The 17,010-nt window shown below is 41.5% G+C and overlaps 11 protein-coding genes across 11 annotated transcripts; 3 read left to right on the top strand and 8 right to left on the bottom strand.

Annotated features, from left to right (window-relative positions):
* Positions 1-66: 66 nt before the first annotated feature.
* Positions 67-945, top strand: NEHOM01_1530 (uncharacterized protein; the record flags this gene model as incomplete). The annotated part of the gene is made up of 1 exon (XM_051490408.1): positions 67-945. The coding sequence occupies one exon, from the start codon at positions 67-69 to the stop codon at positions 943-945; it is 879 nt and encodes a 292-aa protein (XP_051346368.1).
* Positions 946-1,831: 886 nt separating this feature from the next.
* NEHOM01_1529 (GPI mannosyltransferase 3) lies at positions 1,832-3,481 on the bottom strand (the record flags this gene model as incomplete). The annotated part of the gene is made up of 1 exon (XM_051490407.1): positions 1,832-3,481. One exon carries the CDS (start codon positions 3,479-3,481, stop codon positions 1,832-1,834), a length of 1,650 nt encoding a protein of 549 aa, XP_051346367.1.
* Positions 3,482-3,503: 22 nt separating this feature from the next.
* On the bottom strand, positions 3,504-4,961 carry NEHOM01_1528 (uncharacterized protein; the record flags this gene model as incomplete). The annotated part of the gene is made up of 1 exon (XM_051490406.1): positions 3,504-4,961. The coding sequence occupies one exon, from the start codon at positions 4,959-4,961 to the stop codon at positions 3,504-3,506; it is 1,458 nt and encodes a 485-aa protein (XP_051346366.1).
* Positions 4,962-5,493: 532 nt separating this feature from the next.
* Positions 5,494-6,294, bottom strand: NEHOM01_1527 (syntaxin 1B/2/3; the record flags this gene model as incomplete). Its single annotated transcript, XM_051490405.1, has 1 exon — positions 5,494-6,294. One exon carries the CDS (start codon positions 6,292-6,294, stop codon positions 5,494-5,496), a length of 801 nt encoding a protein of 266 aa, XP_051346365.1.
* A 9-nt stretch (positions 6,295-6,303) lies between these two features.
* Positions 6,304-7,308, bottom strand: NEHOM01_1526 (BR serine/threonine kinase; the record flags this gene model as incomplete). The annotated part of the gene is made up of 1 exon (XM_051490404.1): positions 6,304-7,308. One exon carries the CDS (start codon positions 7,306-7,308, stop codon positions 6,304-6,306), a length of 1,005 nt encoding a protein of 334 aa, XP_051346364.1.
* A 570-nt stretch (positions 7,309-7,878) lies between these two features.
* NEHOM01_1525 (uncharacterized protein) lies at positions 7,879-8,328 on the bottom strand (the record flags this gene model as incomplete). The annotated part of the gene is made up of 1 exon (XM_051490403.1): positions 7,879-8,328. The coding sequence occupies one exon, from the start codon at positions 8,326-8,328 to the stop codon at positions 7,879-7,881; it is 450 nt and encodes a 149-aa protein (XP_051346363.1).
* Positions 8,329-8,476: 148 nt separating this feature from the next.
* Positions 8,477-9,571, top strand: NEHOM01_1524 (uncharacterized protein; the record flags this gene model as incomplete). The annotated part of the gene is made up of 1 exon (XM_051490402.1): positions 8,477-9,571. The coding sequence occupies one exon, from the start codon at positions 8,477-8,479 to the stop codon at positions 9,569-9,571; it is 1,095 nt and encodes a 364-aa protein (XP_051346362.1).
* Positions 9,572-10,035: 464 nt separating this feature from the next.
* On the bottom strand, positions 10,036-11,670 carry NEHOM01_1523 (uncharacterized protein; the record flags this gene model as incomplete). Its single annotated transcript, XM_051490401.1, has 1 exon — positions 10,036-11,670. One exon carries the CDS (start codon positions 11,668-11,670, stop codon positions 10,036-10,038), a length of 1,635 nt encoding a protein of 544 aa, XP_051346361.1.
* Positions 11,671-11,795: 125 nt separating this feature from the next.
* Positions 11,796-12,107, bottom strand: NEHOM01_1522 (uncharacterized protein; the record flags this gene model as incomplete). The annotated part of the gene is made up of 1 exon (XM_051490400.1): positions 11,796-12,107. One exon carries the CDS (start codon positions 12,105-12,107, stop codon positions 11,796-11,798), a length of 312 nt encoding a protein of 103 aa, XP_051346360.1.
* Positions 12,108-13,336: 1,229 nt separating this feature from the next.
* Positions 13,337-14,491, bottom strand: NEHOM01_1521 (uncharacterized protein; the record flags this gene model as incomplete). Its single annotated transcript, XM_051490399.1, has 1 exon — positions 13,337-14,491. The coding sequence occupies one exon, from the start codon at positions 14,489-14,491 to the stop codon at positions 13,337-13,339; it is 1,155 nt and encodes a 384-aa protein (XP_051346359.1).
* A 26-nt stretch (positions 14,492-14,517) lies between these two features.
* Positions 14,518-16,641, top strand: NEHOM01_1520 (protein HIRA/HIR1; the record flags this gene model as incomplete). The annotated part of the gene is made up of 1 exon (XM_051490398.1): positions 14,518-16,641. One exon carries the CDS (start codon positions 14,518-14,520, stop codon positions 16,639-16,641), a length of 2,124 nt encoding a protein of 707 aa, XP_051346358.1.
* Between the last annotated feature and the right edge of the window lie 369 nt (positions 16,642-17,010).

Here is a 17,010-nt window from a genome sequence, read left to right as displayed (position 1 = left end):
GAAAAACCTTTAAATGTCCTAATAAGGAAATTTCTAAGACATAAATAATTGTGATTTTTTCTAGTCATGAGAAGAATGGTCGAAACCCTTTATGCAACACAAAGCCTTAAGAAAAACAAAAGATGTGCCCCTGAACAATGGCAAGAAGACTTAGCCTGCCGTAATGGACAGAGTATTCGTGATAAGGAAGATGAACTAGTCAAAAGTATCAAAAGAAAAGTCCGATCTGAAGTAGGTCCCGTTACAATAGTTAGACGTAATTTAGATTCTAGTGAGTATAAGATAAGACCGCAAAACAATCTTCTCTTCCCAGCCTTACTGAGAATTATCTATCTAGTCCGAGTTGGTGATAGTGTTGTTCCTATTGAAGCTTTTACTAGGGATGGATCCGCCCTTTGCAGTCGTAATACTGAAGTCTTAGCTATGGTTAAGAGGGCTAGATATGGTGAGAGTAAGAATTCACCCGTTTTAATCGATTTACCTGATGCTCTCTCAGTAGTTTATGTCATGGCTGGTCCGCAGCTTAAGTTGGCTGAGTTTAGTGAACGTAGTAGGAATGAAAAGGATAGGTGGCGTTGGGGAGTTTTAGTTCTTTTACGAGTCTTAGAGGCTTGTGTGGCTTTTGACCGGAGTGTTCTGGACGTAAATGGACTGTTTTATAGTGGAGTAGGTCGAGATGTATCTATTGCTTATTTACCGGCGGAAAGAAAGCGGGTTAAGCTAGTTGAGTTCTTGTTTGTCTTAGCGGGTTTGGTTGTGCCTACGTATACGCACATGGAAAGAGCTCGGGTTTTAGAAGGACTGAAAGTAGCCCCGGCTGATATAGGACAGGAAGTACTACAGACGATTGGGTTGGTAGGTGAAGGGACTAATTGGCGGGGTAAGTATATGGAAGAGATTCAAAAACTACGTTTGTACTTGGCTAAACAATCACCATTAAGGTAGATAGTGATTGGTTTTTGATTTTTTAAGATAAGATTAAGTTGGTATTGAGTTAGGTTAAGTTTGAGTTGAGTTGGGTTAGGAGTGAGTTTGAGTTAAGTTAAGTCAAGTTGATATCTGATAAGATCTGTACTCGGTATAATAAAAGTCTTTATGTAATTGGGTTTTGATTTGATTGAGTTAGTTGTTGGTTGTTGATTGTGATTGATATTGAGTTAAGTTGTGGAAGTAGTTTGGTTTGTGTGATATCTAAATGTCATACTTATACTCTACTTATACTAATGCCAACTCAATACTTACACTCTACTTATACTCATACTTATACTCATACTTACACTCTACTTATACTCTACTTATACTCTACTTATACTAATCCCAACTCAACCCAACCCAATACTAAACTGAACCTCGTTAGCTCAGTTGGTAGAGCATTAGGCTTTTAACCTAAGGGCCCAGGGTTCGAGTCCCTGACGAGGTGTCTTTTTTATTTTATACTTAGTTTGCTTTAACTTGACTTAATAAAATATTAAATTAAAATGAATGCGTTTGGTTTTGGTTTGGTTTGAATTAGTTTTAATATTAAATTGAGTTTGGGTTTGAATTGAGTTTGAATTAAGTTAGTATTCATTTTGTATTCACCTAATATAATACTGTCATCCGACTACTATTAAACTCAACTTAACTCAAACTCAACTTAACTCAAACTTAATATGACGTCATCACACACACTCTTATTTATCTAATAAATGGTACTCACACTTATCTCATGGATTAGTATTAGTACTAAGTTGGTATTAAGTTAGTAGTGGAGACCAGATATAATGATAAGATAACACAGTAATAAATCTTATCTAAACACAATCTAAATCAAAAATAAACCCAATTTGGACTATTTATTTCGGAGGGGTCGTTTGTAGATAGATACAGATTGGTGGTAGGGAATGCGCATGTGCAGAGATTCATGTACTTTGATAAGTTCGGGTAGTTCCTGTTCTATCTCTGTATCGTACTGGCTGTTAATCACTAAATAGTCATACTCAAGAATTCCTGCTCGTTTAAGATTAGATATCATAGCTGAAGAAAAGATAGTATGCTCTTGTAAGACTAAATTATAGTGCTTGTACCTTTGCACTCGTTTTAATCGGTCTAAAACCCCACTTAAATCCGGATTGTCATCCAAAGACTTCACTATAATCCGACGGTGTCCTAAATAAGTATTAAAAGGCAACATATAAGGATTAAAGGCCGAAAAGATAAACACAGGTTCAGAACGACTAGATATATGTCTATAACATTCTTTCCTTAAAAAAGATAAGGGTCTACTAATATTTTGATGATCTATTCCTATCAAAATCCCAATCAAAAGATTGATAGCCAAAAATTGCTTACAAAACAAAAACTTACTACTCCTCCCTATCAATCCCCTTCCTACACCCACCTCACTCCAAACTCTTCTCATATTCTTAGCTATAATCAGATTAAAGAAAGGTAAAACCGGTAACAAAAACCTCATCTCCTTATGCCCAATCAAACTATGCACTACTAAATAAACAGCCGGAACAACTACTTCTAAGTTCAAGTAAGAGACCCGACAGAATACTAATAAACCCGTATATCCTCCTAATAACACCACTACAAACCATAAGACTACATAACCCGGTAAGACTCCAAAAAGCTTAGATACGCCATAAACCAGATTAACCCGAATAAATTCAAAAGGAGATACCACTAACTCCCCATAAAACCAACTATCTATCAAAATCCCTAATCCCAGAGCCAAACCAACTCCCAACCACGTACTTAAAGCCAAAACCCGACTGTGTCCTAAATAAGTCAGTAAAACCCCCTGCTTAATATCTCCTTTCCTCTTCACTACCAACCAAGCACTCCAAAACTGTTCAACCTCCTTCTTAAGCACGTACAACCAAACTACTCCAATCATAAAGATAGAACTCGTCCTGATATAAATCAACAACCCAGATATAAAAGCACTTACCCCTAAAGAGATCAATTTAGTCCTCTTATCCCGTTCACTAACAATACTTAGCAATCGCGCACTAATCCACATACCTACATTCATCTCTAAAGAATTAGCATGTGATCTAGTACTGTACAACCACTGCCCTAAATTCATAGTACAAACCAAAACTATCTCTAAAGGTATCTCTTCCGTTCCTATCAAAAGTTGGTAAATTTTGATTGTACTATAATCACCTAAAGCAGCTAGTAAAGCACAAACAGCCTTAACTATATAAGGAGCTACTTGCATAAAGACTAGTTCACTTAAAATAGATTTAGATAGCCATAAAGGTAGATAAAAAACAGAAACAAAAACAAAAGATCTAATCCCAAAAAGCCATTCCCATGTCACACTTTGTTTTTTCAAAAGCAAACCCATTGCTATCTCAATTGTTTGAAAATACTCATCCGGTTCAAAATGTGTGTTAATAAGTAGACTATTAGTTAGTCTAAATAGTACTAATAAAGAACTAAGACCAAATGAAGTGCTAAAAAGATGCCTACGATGCCTCTCTTTCATTAATTAGTTAAAAAATTAGTGTTTATTTCTTCCTCCGCTTCCGCTTGTTCTTCTTATCTGTATTTGGTTCTGGATGGTTCTTTTTGATTGTACTAATTTGATGGCTAATTGAAGCTCTTCTTATGTGCTTACTAGGGGTTAAGTTGGGTTGAGTTAGGGTGGGATTGGGTTGAGTTAGGATGGGTTTAGTAGGGGTAGTTAGTGTAGTTAGTGTAGATAAGATAGGTTGGTTGTCTTCAGTTGATTTGATAGGTTGTGTTTTGATAGGTGTAGATAAGATCGGTTGGTTATCTTCAGTTGGTTTGATAGGTGTAGTAGGTATCTCAACTGACTGGATAGGAGTAGATAAGATAGGTTGGTTGTCTTCAGTTGGCTTAATTGGAGTAGTAGGTATCTCAACTGGTTTGATAGGTGTAGTAGGTATAGATAAGATAGGTTGAGTTTCAACTGGTTTGACTGGAGTAGTAGGAATGTCATTAGTAGTAGATAAGATATCATTTGGAGATAAGATATCATTTGGAGATAAGATAGGGTGGTTATCTTCAGATGGCTTAAGAGGAGTGGCTGGAGTTACTTCAATCTCTTGGGAAGTGATATCAGGAGAGTTTTGAGTTAAGATAGGAGTAGTTTGTGTCTCTAAAGCAGGAGTAGATGGATGTTGAGTCACTTCATAAGGAATGTTATCAAAAATACTGATACGAGAAGTATTTTGATTAAGATTAGATTGAGTTAAGTCGAGATTAGATTGAGTTAAGTCGAGATTAGATTGAGTTAAGTCGAGATTAGATTGAGTTAAGTCGAGATTAGATTGAGTTAGATCAAGATTAGATTGAGTTAAGTTGTTAGATTGTGATAATTCTTCTGATTCAACTTCTGGTTGTAAATCAGTATATTGATTTAGACTGTTTTGCAGGGGATCAAGTGAAGATTCAGACATTTGCTGGCCAGAAGAATCATAATCAGATTCTAATTGATCTATTAAAGCACCAGCTGAAGAAACAGATTCTATATCTGTAGCTAAAAGCTCTTTACCAAAACATACTATAAACTTATCTTCTTGTACGGTCATTCCTTCTATCTCGCCTGGTAGAGGTGAAGATAGTTGAGATTGTTTTTGTTCTAGATTTTGATTTTGAGATAAGAATTCTTTTTGATTTTGAGATAAGGAAGGAAATATTGTACTACTATCTAAACTAGAACTTGTCTTAAGAATACGAAAAGTATGATCTTCTATTCTTAATAAAGAAGGATAGATAAGAGGAGTGTTTGTTGTTACTTTTTGCTCATTAAGTAAGACAGACCCGCCTGAAACGCTTAAAGTATTAAGTTTATAATCAATTAGACAACTTACAGGGGCTGAAAGGACTAATTTAACATCAGACTTAGTATCTGAACTAATTAAACAGGTTTCTTTAAGTATTTCGACTCTATTAGGCTCGCCTTTACCACTAATATGCTCAATGAAGTACTTCTCTTGCATAAGGCATTAAAAAATAAAAAAAATAAAAAGTACACCCAGCATGGGACTCGAACCCACAGCCCTCAGATTAAGAGTCTGATGCTCTACCGATTGAGCTAACCGGGTACATGTATGGTTTGGATTGGGTTGAGTTGTGATTTAGTATGTATTGTATTGTGTGGTGTTAAGTTGAGTTAGTATTGTGTGGGTAGTGAGGTGTGTTAAGTAAGTGGTAGGATTGGGTTAAGTTGAGTATGTATTGTGTGAGTATTGTGTGGGTAGTGTTAAGTTAGTATGTATGGGTTAGTATGTATTGGGTTGAATAAGTAGTGAGTTAAGTGTTGTAAGTATTATGTGCACTAAGTTGAGTAGCTGACTAATAAATGTAAAGGTAGATATTGAGTTAGTATTATGATGTAACAATACGCAATACCATATTAGCGCAACTTAACTTAACCTAACCCAACACAACACAACTTAACCCACCTCAACTTAACTCAACACAACCCAACTTAACTTAACTCAAGTAAATGTAATGGGGATAATAAGTGCTTTATTTGACAAGGGAAGTTAGGAACTTAAGTAGGAAGATAAGGAAGATAGTTATGATGACAAGACCAATGATGGTGAAGAAGAGGCGGAAACGGCGTTGTCTTTTGCGGTACTTGATTCCGGTAATGAGATGGGCGTTGGTGCTGGTGCTTTTTTGGTTCATGGTATGCATGTTGTATGAAATAGTGTTGAGGGCATCGTCGGATTCGGCAATGGTCTTTTGGAGTCGGTCGGCGATAGTGTTGAGGGCTTGAAGGTCGTTGAGAATGGCTTGAATACTGGTGTGTCTTTTCTTGGCTTGCTGGATAGTGGCTTGGGCTTCTTTGTTGCCGAGGGCGAAGGCGGCTTGGAGGAGTTCGGGGCCCTGGGTAGTGTCTTCCAGGAGGTCAAGTTCTTCGGTGGTAGCATCGGGCTTGGCTATGCGGTAGATTTTGCCGAGTCGGACTTTCTCGTCTTCGAGAATGACGGCCTCTTCTTTGCGGAAGGCTTTCAGGACCTTTTGGACGCGCTCGGTGACTCCTTTAATATGGGTGGTATGAAGGTACTCTGAGGAGGCGGTGGTTGGTTTTGGGTGCTGGTCAAGTACGTCAATGCGCTGCTGGATTTGGGTGAGGAGAGTTTGAAATTCATGGGTGAGTTCTTGTAGCTGCTTGGTGCCCGTGTCTTGGGTAAACTCTTCGGTGGCGAGCATGTGCTTAAGAACGGATAGTTCGGAGTAGAGGGCACTGGCCTGGTCAATAAGGCCATTTATGCCGCGAATGTCTTCCAAGAAACTCTTGAACTGGGATGAATCAGATTTCATTCTTCTCCGCTATTGGATCTTTTTATGCTCGCTTTGGAAGCGAGAGATTGGTGATCTTTTCCCCGGATCTATCTCAAGGAGATAATTTGTGGCTTGTTTGACAAAAGCAGGGGTATTTGGTAAATGAATAGATCGATTGGCTTGTTTGGGAAAGTAACCATTAGCAAGCACGAAGACAACAATCCCACAAGACCAAGCATCGGCTAGAAATCCGTTGTAAATACCACCGGTAATGGCTTCTGGGGCGGCATAGTAAAGAGATCCACCATAAGCTTCGACTTGGCCATTTTTAAGAGCTATTTGGGCCATACCAAAATCGGTTATTTTGATTTGTGAGTGTTTGTTGATAAGAATATTCTCTAATTTGATATCTAAATGACATATTCTTTGCTTGTGGAGGTAAGAGATGGCAGAGACTAGTTGCTTGAATATCTTACTGATAATTGGACTAGCTAGTCGTTTGCACTGCTGAAGGAGAGTGAAAAGATCAACACTATGGAAGTATTCCTGATAAATCATTGTAATTTGGTTAATAGTTCTTTGGCCGTAGTACTCAATCAGATTGGGGTGTTTAGTATTGGTTTTAAGGTACCTTAATTCGTTATTAATAGTTGTTCGGCCGGCCTTACTACTGCCATCAATTAGTTTGACCACTAGTAAAGAGTTGTTGCCTTGGTTACGACCGATAAAGAGGTGGGAATTGGGTGTTTGGCTAAGAGTAGCTAATAATTGGGTTGTACTGAATAGATCGGAAGAGCTAAGAATAGGTGGATCAGATGGACCCAATTCAGCTACTCGGCCTAGATTAGGGGCAGAAATACTACGGGCTAAGCCATTTTCCTCATAAACATTATAGTAAACATAATCGCTACAAACTGTCCGATAGGCATCATATAAGACCGGTCGACTTCCAAATAAGGAATTAGCTCGGAATCTCTTTCTTGTTGGTCGCATTAAAATCTCAGTCTCAACAAATAGTCTTATGCAGATGGCACAGCGTATCATATTTACCATTTGAAGTAAACAGGCCACCAAACTATGTCCAACAAACCCAATCTAGCTTGTTTTTCCAGTCCTTTCTGTGCCTGCTTATGGGTCACTTCTTTCTTCCTCCTCAACTATATCTTTGCCCTCTACATTAAACTGCAAATACTCTACCACCCACCAACTCTGCCCAACTCAACCTAACCCAATACCAAACTCAACCCAACTCACCTCTACACTGCCCAGCCAGTATGACAGTAGGCAGAGAAAGCAGTGTTTAACTACTCCAATGGTTTGATATCTTATTTTGATATCTTATTTTGATTATGACTTTATCTGATTCTATTCGACTTATTTCAACGTGACTTAACTTAACACAGTACTAACAACTTAGCATTATAGTAACTACAACTTGACATCATAGCAACTTAACATTATCGTAACTTAACATTTGACATCATAGTAACTTAACATCATACTAACTTAACATTTGACATTATAACATCTTAACATTTAACAGCTTTAAGTTTATTTATCTTATCTTATCACAACTCAACTCAACTCAACCCAACTCAACTCAATCTAAACTTATTTAATAACTTATTGTGATATAATCTCTCTTGATTTGTTCTCTTTAGCCTTCTCTTTCTTCTTTAGCCGACTAACTACAGCATCTACACCTTTGTCTTTAGCTGTTTCCATGGCCTGTAATATTCGTTTACGCTTACTGGAAAGATAGAAGGGCTTTTTGCCCTCTTTGACTAGCTCGGCTTCTAATTGGCTTCTTTCTCGTTCGGCTTGTTGTAAACGAATGAGTCGTTCTCGGGCGGCAATCCGTGCTTTTTGTTCTTTGATATCTTGGCCTTGGGCTTGTCGTTCTGCTAAAACCTCTTTGTCTTTGTCATAAAGGAATTGATAGTTCTCTACATGCTTTAGAAGGTTGATTTTGGTATTGAAGAATCGTGGATCTAAAATTGGTGCTTCTTCTCTTTTTCGAGTTCTTTTACTGCTAATCTCTATCGGAGTGCGTTTGGCGGGTAATTTCGGCATAGCCAGTAAAAAAAATGGGCTGGTATTGGTCTTTTGTCGTTATCTCTATTGGTGATTGGATTGGTTAGGTATATAAGGATTAGTGATCTTAGGTTTAATGAGAGAATTTAGATGGTTTGTTTATGGTCCATTAGTGGTTGTATTGAGTATGGTACCGATGATTCAATCGGGACTTTTTGGTGGCATATCAAAGCTAGCTTCAAAAGTAACTAGTGTAGTGCCTGCTGATGCGGCTAAACTAGCAGCTATGACACCGCAAGGACAAGCACTAGCTGCTGCAAGTAATGCAGCGGGTGCTATCGCTCCTGATGCTGCTGCTGCCGCTCCCGGTGCTGCACCTACTCCTGCTACTCCTCCTGTCCCTGGGGCTCCTCCATCGCCTCCTACTCCTCCGGCATCTCCTACACCTGCTGCACCCGGGGCTCCTACACCTGCCGCGCCGGCTGCTCCTCCTGTCCCTGGTGCTGCACCTACTCCTCCGGCATCTCCTACACCTGCCGCACCTCCTGCTGCTCCCGGCGCTGCACCTCCTACACCTGCCGTGCCGGCTGCACCTGCTGCCCCTGTCCCTGGGGCTCCTACACCTGCCGCGCCGGCTGCTCCTGCTCCTACTCCTCCTGCCCCTGGTGCTGCTCCTCCTACACCTGCCGCTCCCGGCGCTGCTCCTCCTACACCCGCTGCTCCCGGGGCTGCATCTCCGGCGCCTGCTGCACCTCCTGCACCCGCTGCTACCCCCGGGGCCCCGCCAACTCCTGCCACACCAGGTGCTCCTGCACCCCCTACTCCTCCTGCATCTCCTCCGGCATCTCCTGCTCCTGCTACTCCCGGCGCTGCTCCTGCTACTCCTCCTACACCCGCTGCTACCCCCGGGGCCCCGCCAACTCCTGCCACACCAGGTGCTCCTACACCCCCTGCATCTCCTACACCTGCTGCTGCATCTCCGGCTACTCCCCCAGCCACGCCATCGGCTACACCTCCTACACCTCCCCCTACACCCCCGGCTACACCTCCACCCGCCCAACATAACCACCGCAAACGGCACCATCCACGTAAACCACACAAGAAGCATAAATCACGCCCTCGTTATGATGACGATGATGAGGATGGCGATGATGAGTATGGTGATGATGAGGAGGATGACGAGTACGATGATGAAGAAGAATCTTCAAACCCACCGACAACAGATCCCTTATCTTCTTCAAGTCATGGTTCAACTATTAGTGGCGAAGGTGCAGCAGGATAGTTATTTGGCTTAATCATACAATAATCCAGTTACACTCTTATCTGTCTATCTTCACCAATTATTATTAAATCTTAATCTAATCTATTTTAACTAACCTACATTTTAGTTTAAACTCTAATATACTTAGTCCGAAATAAAATCGAAACTAAACCCATATTTAAATTAGACTTGGTTATAGTTGTTTAGTGTTTATTTAGAAATAAGCTGAATAATAATAGTTAGACAATTAAATTGGGTTAGTATAATTAGTAGATAGAGTTAGCATTGAATTGGTCGAATTAGTAGGTAGAGTTAGATAAGTAGATATCAACTCAACTCAACTCAAAGCAACACAATACCGATCCAATTGGGTGTAATAAATTGTAGATAGTGGATACTAGATAGTAGATAGTAGATAGTAGTATGCAATAAGTAGTAAACAGTGCCAATATGGCTATATTAAGATAGGACTATGTAAGATGTGTTTATGAAGCTGTGAAGGATCGCATAATAAGATCGTCTCTTGGGGCTATGCACTGGCCAATGCAGGAGCCAAGTAGGGAAGAGGAAAATTGGCCGGTGGCTGCTCGGAACTCTTTAGTGGCGGCTTCAGAGATGTTGTTGAATGAGCCTAGGGAGACTTGGGGAGCGCGGTTTTGTCCTCGGAATCGGGTGGCAAAACTTGGATTACCAGTGGCAAGCTCAAGGATGGCTCGGTCGATCTCTTCTAGTTTGCCAAATAGACCCATACTGTAGTAGAGAAGACCGCGTAGAGAGAACTCGCCGGAAATAGCCAATGAATTCTTCCTCTTGATCTTATCCAGAATCTCCTGGAACTTGTGCTTGAGTTTCTCCACTCCGGGAACTTGCAGCTCAAGGTTCTCACCTAGTCGACTCTGTAGTGCATCAAAGGTTCTGGTTAAGTCTTCAGTCACGGCCATGAACTTCTTCTTGTACTCTTTAGAGGCTCCACTATTACTGTTCTCAAGAGTGGTCCATTGGTCCTTAAGCTCATGAATCTGGTCGTTGACTTCGGCCCAAAGTGTGCCCATGGTTCGTCGCACAGGCGGATCAATAAGGCGCTTAACCCGATTGGCATGGCTATTGATGTCGGCACTAATATAGGGAAGATCCTTAACAATGGCATGCCGACTATCAGTTAGCAGCTTGGGATACTTATCCAGTAGGCCTTTAAGAGCAGTCGGGGAGTACTTGATCCCACTAACAATACTGTCCACTGTCCCAGCCGCAGTACTCATTAGGTAATCAGAAGCCCCTTTCATGCCTTTGTATCCGGCATCTAGATAGTCCTTATTCGGGTCGGCCAAGGTCCGAGTTAGTTCTTTGGCCGCAGACTTGGAAGTAACTAGACCTTTAGAGACTAAGTCGCCAAGTAGTTTAGCAGCACGCGAGGCACTAGAGAAAAGATCAAGTGTCTTATGCGCAGCAGCAGAAGCATAGGCTCTAGCTAGCAGTGCGTTTGAGAACAAGTTCTTTTTAGCATTCTGAATACCCTTATCAACAAAGTGTTTCTTGTGATGAACATGTGTAGTAATTTCATTAAACCGGTTCTTAAACGCTTTCATTAGTCCTCCTGAGTAGGCTTGTGAGCTTTTGCCAGCGGCAGCTTGCCTTGTGTCTGAGGAGGCTTCGATTTCATCATTATCTAAAAGAGGATGGGGCGAGTTGGTTTCATAAGGTGATAGATTCTCAAAAGAAGCAGGATGTCCAGGATGGTTTATTTGTTCTGGGTAGAGGAATCCGGATGGGTTGCTGTAAACATCGTTATTGTATCTTTCATAAGGGCCATCAAAAGAAGACCAAAGAGCAGACGAAATTGGGCGCAGAGCCGATCCAAGAGTTCCTTTAACGAGGTTGCCGATTAAGTGGAGAAACGAGTAGGCGGGACTACGATTGATCGACCTTTTTTTTTGGGAGATACCACCAGACAAGTCTGATGACATCTCTACGTTTGTATTTAGGTCGGCGGGAATGACAGGATTGATGGCCGGACTAACGGGGGCTGGATCAGCATATGTGGTTGCCTTCTCTTTAACTTCAGCACTCGCTGAAAGAGTTAGTAGAGCTAAAGTCCCAGCTAAGAGTAGTTGTTGCTTCATGTTATGGAAATAGCCGGTTGATACTTATAGTTTGTAGGTGATACTGTCTGGAGTTGGTTTCATCAGAAAACAAGTAGATGGCAGAAGTATCAGAGTGTTTAGGAATATGGAACAAAAAGCAGGATCTAAAGGAAGAACCGACTAAACTTCAGGAAAGGAGCTGTTTTGTCTTGTGTGTACAGAACAGTGTCTTTCTTCGTTGAGGATGAAACACGAACCAGCCCGGCGAGGAGTTTGAAAGAGATAGGCCGATCAGTGTTGAGGGTAAAAGAAGAATGGACGATTTTAGGGTCTCCTAAATAGATAAGGAAATCAGCACCGTATTTGACTCCCGAGGTCAAGTGCGTATTGGTATTAAGCAAAGCTAGGCGGCACTCAGTCTTGGCTGGATTCTCAATCATAAAAAATGGACCAATGACTGCGTCATATCTAATCATGAGAGCTAAAGAGGGGTAAAGCTGTGATAAACTTGGCTATTGGATTAGTAGTGAATTGATATCAGATTATTTCTTTTCCGAAATAGATTAAGCCAATCGTAGATAGATAAGAAATATGATAAGTGATTAGAATAAGTATAAATAAACAGAGTAGTAGACAGACAATGAGATTCAGCGGAATAGTTACATTTGGAACATTAGCATTAGCATTATTAAATAAAGAAGTACAAGGAAGTCCATGCTCACGCGGAAGTTGTCCAAGCCCACAATCAATGCAGAATATGCGGCAGTCATCTTCACCATGCTCACGTTCTAGACCGGCCATGCGCAGATCTAGCTCACCATCCGCATTAAGTAGTCAAGATTGCCCGACTGGTTCCTGCCCTCTACAGTCTCGGTCTCGGCCGAGTTCTGGCTCCTTATCAGGACCGCGAAAGCAATGCTTTAATAGTAGAGGCCAGCAAGTTCCCTGCGACCCAAGCTCTAGCCAAGGCCAATCTCGATCGCCACAACAGTGTTTTAATAGCAGAGGCCAGCAAGTGCCATGTGACACCAGCTCTAGCCAAGGCCAATCTCAATCACCACAACAATGCTTTGATAGTAAAGGCCAACAAGTTCCCTGCGATTTAGGCTCTAGCCAAGGCCAATCTCAATCACCACAACAATGCTTTGATAGCAATGGCCAGCAAGTTCCATGCGACCTAGGCTCTAGCCAACCAATGATGTCCAGTGGTGGGTCGTGCCCCCTAGGTAGTGGCGGCTGCTCATAAATAAACACCCATTGTACTGAATAAAGAGCAGCTTAGAATTACTAAAGATCAACGCGACTTAATTGGGTTAGTAAGAACAAATCCTATTGCACTCAATTCTAGTTTCCCCAACCAATGCCATATTAGCACGTCCCCACACCATTACACCAAATACCATCCCAACCCAAACTCTACCAACTACCAACTCAATCCAACCTCTACCAAATACCATCCCAACCCAAATTCTACCATCCCAATACTAACCTAAACTCTACCAACTCAACACAACCCAATCTCTCATCCTATATCTGTTATCTCAGTATGACTAAATCCCACCAAATTAAGTATCTAAGAAAGTGTTTATTAAGTTAACATTGAGATTGAAATTACTATTGGGTTAGTACGGGGCATTCCTTTTATAAGCATTATACAGCCATTAACTGCCAGCCAAAATTCAAAGCAAAGCCAACTTCTTCTGGTTTAGATATGCCTTTTGATTTTAGTGTATCGGATAAGCAGTCGGTTGGTCATATCAAAAAGCAGGCGCTGGGGAACACCTACAACTTGCACAATCCGACAGACAATTCTGATGGAAACCTCCGAATGACTAAACCGAGTTATCTTCTCGTACCCAAACGGGGCCGCCGGATACTCAAGAGGATTCCAGAATGGCCGTTCACTGCCAGAACAGTCCTGCATACACCGCTCATAATAACTGAGCTGCTTAAAGTTAAAGAACGTCAATTCCCGGCAGCAAAACTCCTGGACAACCAAAGTCTTATTAGGCCCAGTCGGTCTTTCCACCACCCAGATCTCTCCATCAATCAATTCCAGCTTACACAGTTGTAAATAGTACAGATACAGAAACACGCCATACAAGTAATCAGCAAAGACAAAAGAATATGTTTGCCGAAACTCAGTCAGCCTAACGTTCTCTATAAACCACTCAAAGGCCGCTTCCATTTGCGCAGTGATAGTCAGACCTAGTAGTGAACAAAAACTCTCTAAACCAACTCGAGTCAGCGGTCCATCCACCCCATGCAAAAACTCCAGCCGGCCCGGAAAGCACCGATGCAGCAACCTTATTACATACGTCAAAGAAATGCACCTCCACGCTGTCTCCGTCCAAGCCACCGCAAAAAACCGATAGCGCAACCTATTCATAGCCCGCTTAAAAAACCGCCATAAGTGTCTATCATAACGAAGTTTGCGTTTGAAATCCAAGATCGTATAATAGTTATTCCTTTTCAACTCATACTCACGCTTAATCAAAAACCCCAAAACTTCTAGCACCCGTTTAAAACACGACCAAACAACAGCCTCTTTCTCAACCGTTATATTCCCTAAGACCGTATAAATCAACGAAGCATACCTCTCTACAAATGAACAAGGAACCCCGCATTGTTTAAGTATGGCGTAGAGATAATCCAAACCAATTTTCATCATAGTCTCTTCTAACCCAAGATCGTATTTCCGTTTGGGTATCTTCCTAACACACCTGTCCAATTCACCCTTGGGAGCAATCTCAGTAGCATCTTTAAATTCCTCAGCAATCTGCAGAGCATGGCCGCTCGGACAAATCAGTAAATCGTCCTTTTTGGTCACAGGAAGACCACAAACACGACAGCGCTCCATCTAAATATCCAATTTTTTGCGTCACCATGAAGATCATCCTTGCCAGTCTTGGTCATGTTCTCAATAAGAAGAAGTGCACCGTGTTTAGTGTTGATTTCTGGCCCAAGAACAAAGAGTATATCGTTAGTGGTGGTCAGGACGGGATAGTACAGCTATGGCGAGTACAAGAGACAGATAGCAAAGAAATAGGTAAATTTGCCAAACATACTGGTGCTGTTTTGGGAGTGCGATTTAGTCCTAAAGGAGACTTACTAGCTAGTGCAGCCGATGATGGGAATGTTTTTATCTGGAGTGTAGATGAGAAGGAAACTCTTCTCTGTTTATCAGCTAAGAAGAAAATAGCGGATCATCGTTCGGATGTATCAAGTTTAGCCTGGACCAGTAAGTATTTAATAACAGGCGGGTACGATGGAGGAGTTCTAGTCTATGAAACAGATGGGTTTAGTCTGGTGAAGCGATTGGAACGTCATGAAAAGGGCTGTAAAGGAGTGGCAGTCAGTCCTGAAGGTCTTTACATTACTACTTATGGGGATGAAGGAGAAGTGTTTCTTTATAACCAAGACTTAGTTAAACTAGCTAGTACAAAGAAACCGTTTAAAGGCGTGCAGTTAGAGTCTTTCTTTAGTCGTATGTCCTGGAGTCCCGACGCCAAGTATGTGGCTTGTGGCTTGGCCTTTTTAGATCGGCGAGATGCTGTGGCTGTTTTATCTACTTCTTTAGTTCGTGATTATACCTTAATTGGCCATGCAGCACCTTGTGAGGTAGTGAGGTTTAATCCACAGGTCTGGGAGAAGGAAGGGAGCAAGTACTATGTTTTAGCAACTGGAGCTCAGGATAGAAGTGTGGCACTTTGGAGTTCAGGCCGGCCTAAACCATTGGTTTTACTGAAGGAAGTAGCTGAGCAGCCAATTATGGACTTACAATGGTCGGCCGATGGTTTATCTCTAGTAGGCTGTGCGTATGATGGATCGGTCTTTATTCTGCAACTGAGTGCCGAGGAGTTAGGCAGTCCCGTGCCCGTGGAAATAGATAAGGGCGAGAATCTAGTCTTCTCCAAAGAATTCATACCGGCCAAGGATGTGCCCGTCCCTTTCCCAGCCGTAAGTACTACAACTACTCCCCCCGAACCAACCACTACTCCCTTAAGCACTCCTACAGTCAACTCCGGGCCAGGCAATCAAGTCCCACTTAAGAAGAAGATTGTTCCACGGGTGATCGAGCCTTTAAAGCTAGCTGAGAACCAGAAAACAGTTAGAGGACCACGGGTTATTCTTTATGTGCCCGAGAAGACCGTTAGTAAAGAAATACCCGATAAAGACTATGCAGTAGAGATGGAAACACAAAACAAAGGAGTTGTCTATCGAATTAGTATAGACAGAGTTATTCGGCGGCTGATTGTCAAGCGCGATGGTCTAGAGTGGTTCCGATCGGAAGGTTTGAAGATTAAAGGCGTAGCCGCCGATGGATCTATTCTAGCCATTGCCAGTGAGGGGTACTCAGCCGACAAGCAAAGTCTAGAAACACTTTGGATCTACAGCCTAGAGAAGTGTATGCTAGTCTTACCAGCCATAGCTTTTAAACGGCTAGTAGCAATTGATGTACATGAGGACAAAGTATTAGCTGTTATGCCAGGCTTCTTTAAAGTAATTGATTTAACAGCTAATAGTTGTATTGAAGACATCTTAATTGAACAGTCAGCCATTATTAGTATTGCACTGGATAAGAAGTACTTTGTATTAGCTCTCTATGCCGATGGCTCAACCCAGTTTTATGACCAAAGAATGCGGACTTGGTTTATCTTAGAGCTTAATTGTCCTTCTATTTATTCAGATACGTTTACTAGTACACAGGCCGAACTAGACAGTACATTTGAGCATCTTGAGAACAGGTGTCTAGTCGGGTTAAGCTATGAAGAATGGAGTAATACGGAAGAAACACTGTCCCGACTTCTTCTTCTAATAGGAAATACCCCTGATTGTCCTCCCGGTCTACTCAATCGTCTTGATGGAATAATTGAAGGCTTCTTATTCTATACAGGTATCGGTGGAATTGACTTTATCAAAAACCTTCTCCACAAGACTGCCGAAACCTCCAAATCCCTCCAAAAGTTCGCCCATTACAAGATCAAAGAGCTAGAACTCCGCCGCTAAACCCCAGCCCATTTTGCTAAGTATTAAGGTGGTATGGAGGTGGTATAAATTAGGGCGGCATTGAGGTGACATACTTACTTTGGTCGGGTTGGGAGTGAAACTACAATGTATTTATTGATTTCATCGTTATTTATACTTTATGATCACCCGATGATATTATCAAGTACAAATAAGATCTTGTTCAGTATGACCAACTATCTTCATACTTTGTGTAGTGCCGTTACACAACCACTAATCTTTTCTCACTACAAATCGTTTATTCATTATCCGATTGCATTAGCATTAGGTTATTATTGGGTTGGTAGAGTATGACGTCATACCATCGTCTACATTCAATAAATGGCCAACTATGCCGGATCGAGATATATC

The sequence above is a fragment of the Nematocida homosporus genome, assembly GCF_024244095.1.
Source record: "Nematocida homosporus strain JUm1504 chromosome Unknown 4538, whole genome shotgun sequence".
NCBI lineage: Eukaryota > Fungi > Microsporidia > Nematocida > Nematocida homosporus.
Note: the sequence above shows the minus strand (reverse complement) of the source record. Positions and strands in the feature narration are given on the sequence as shown.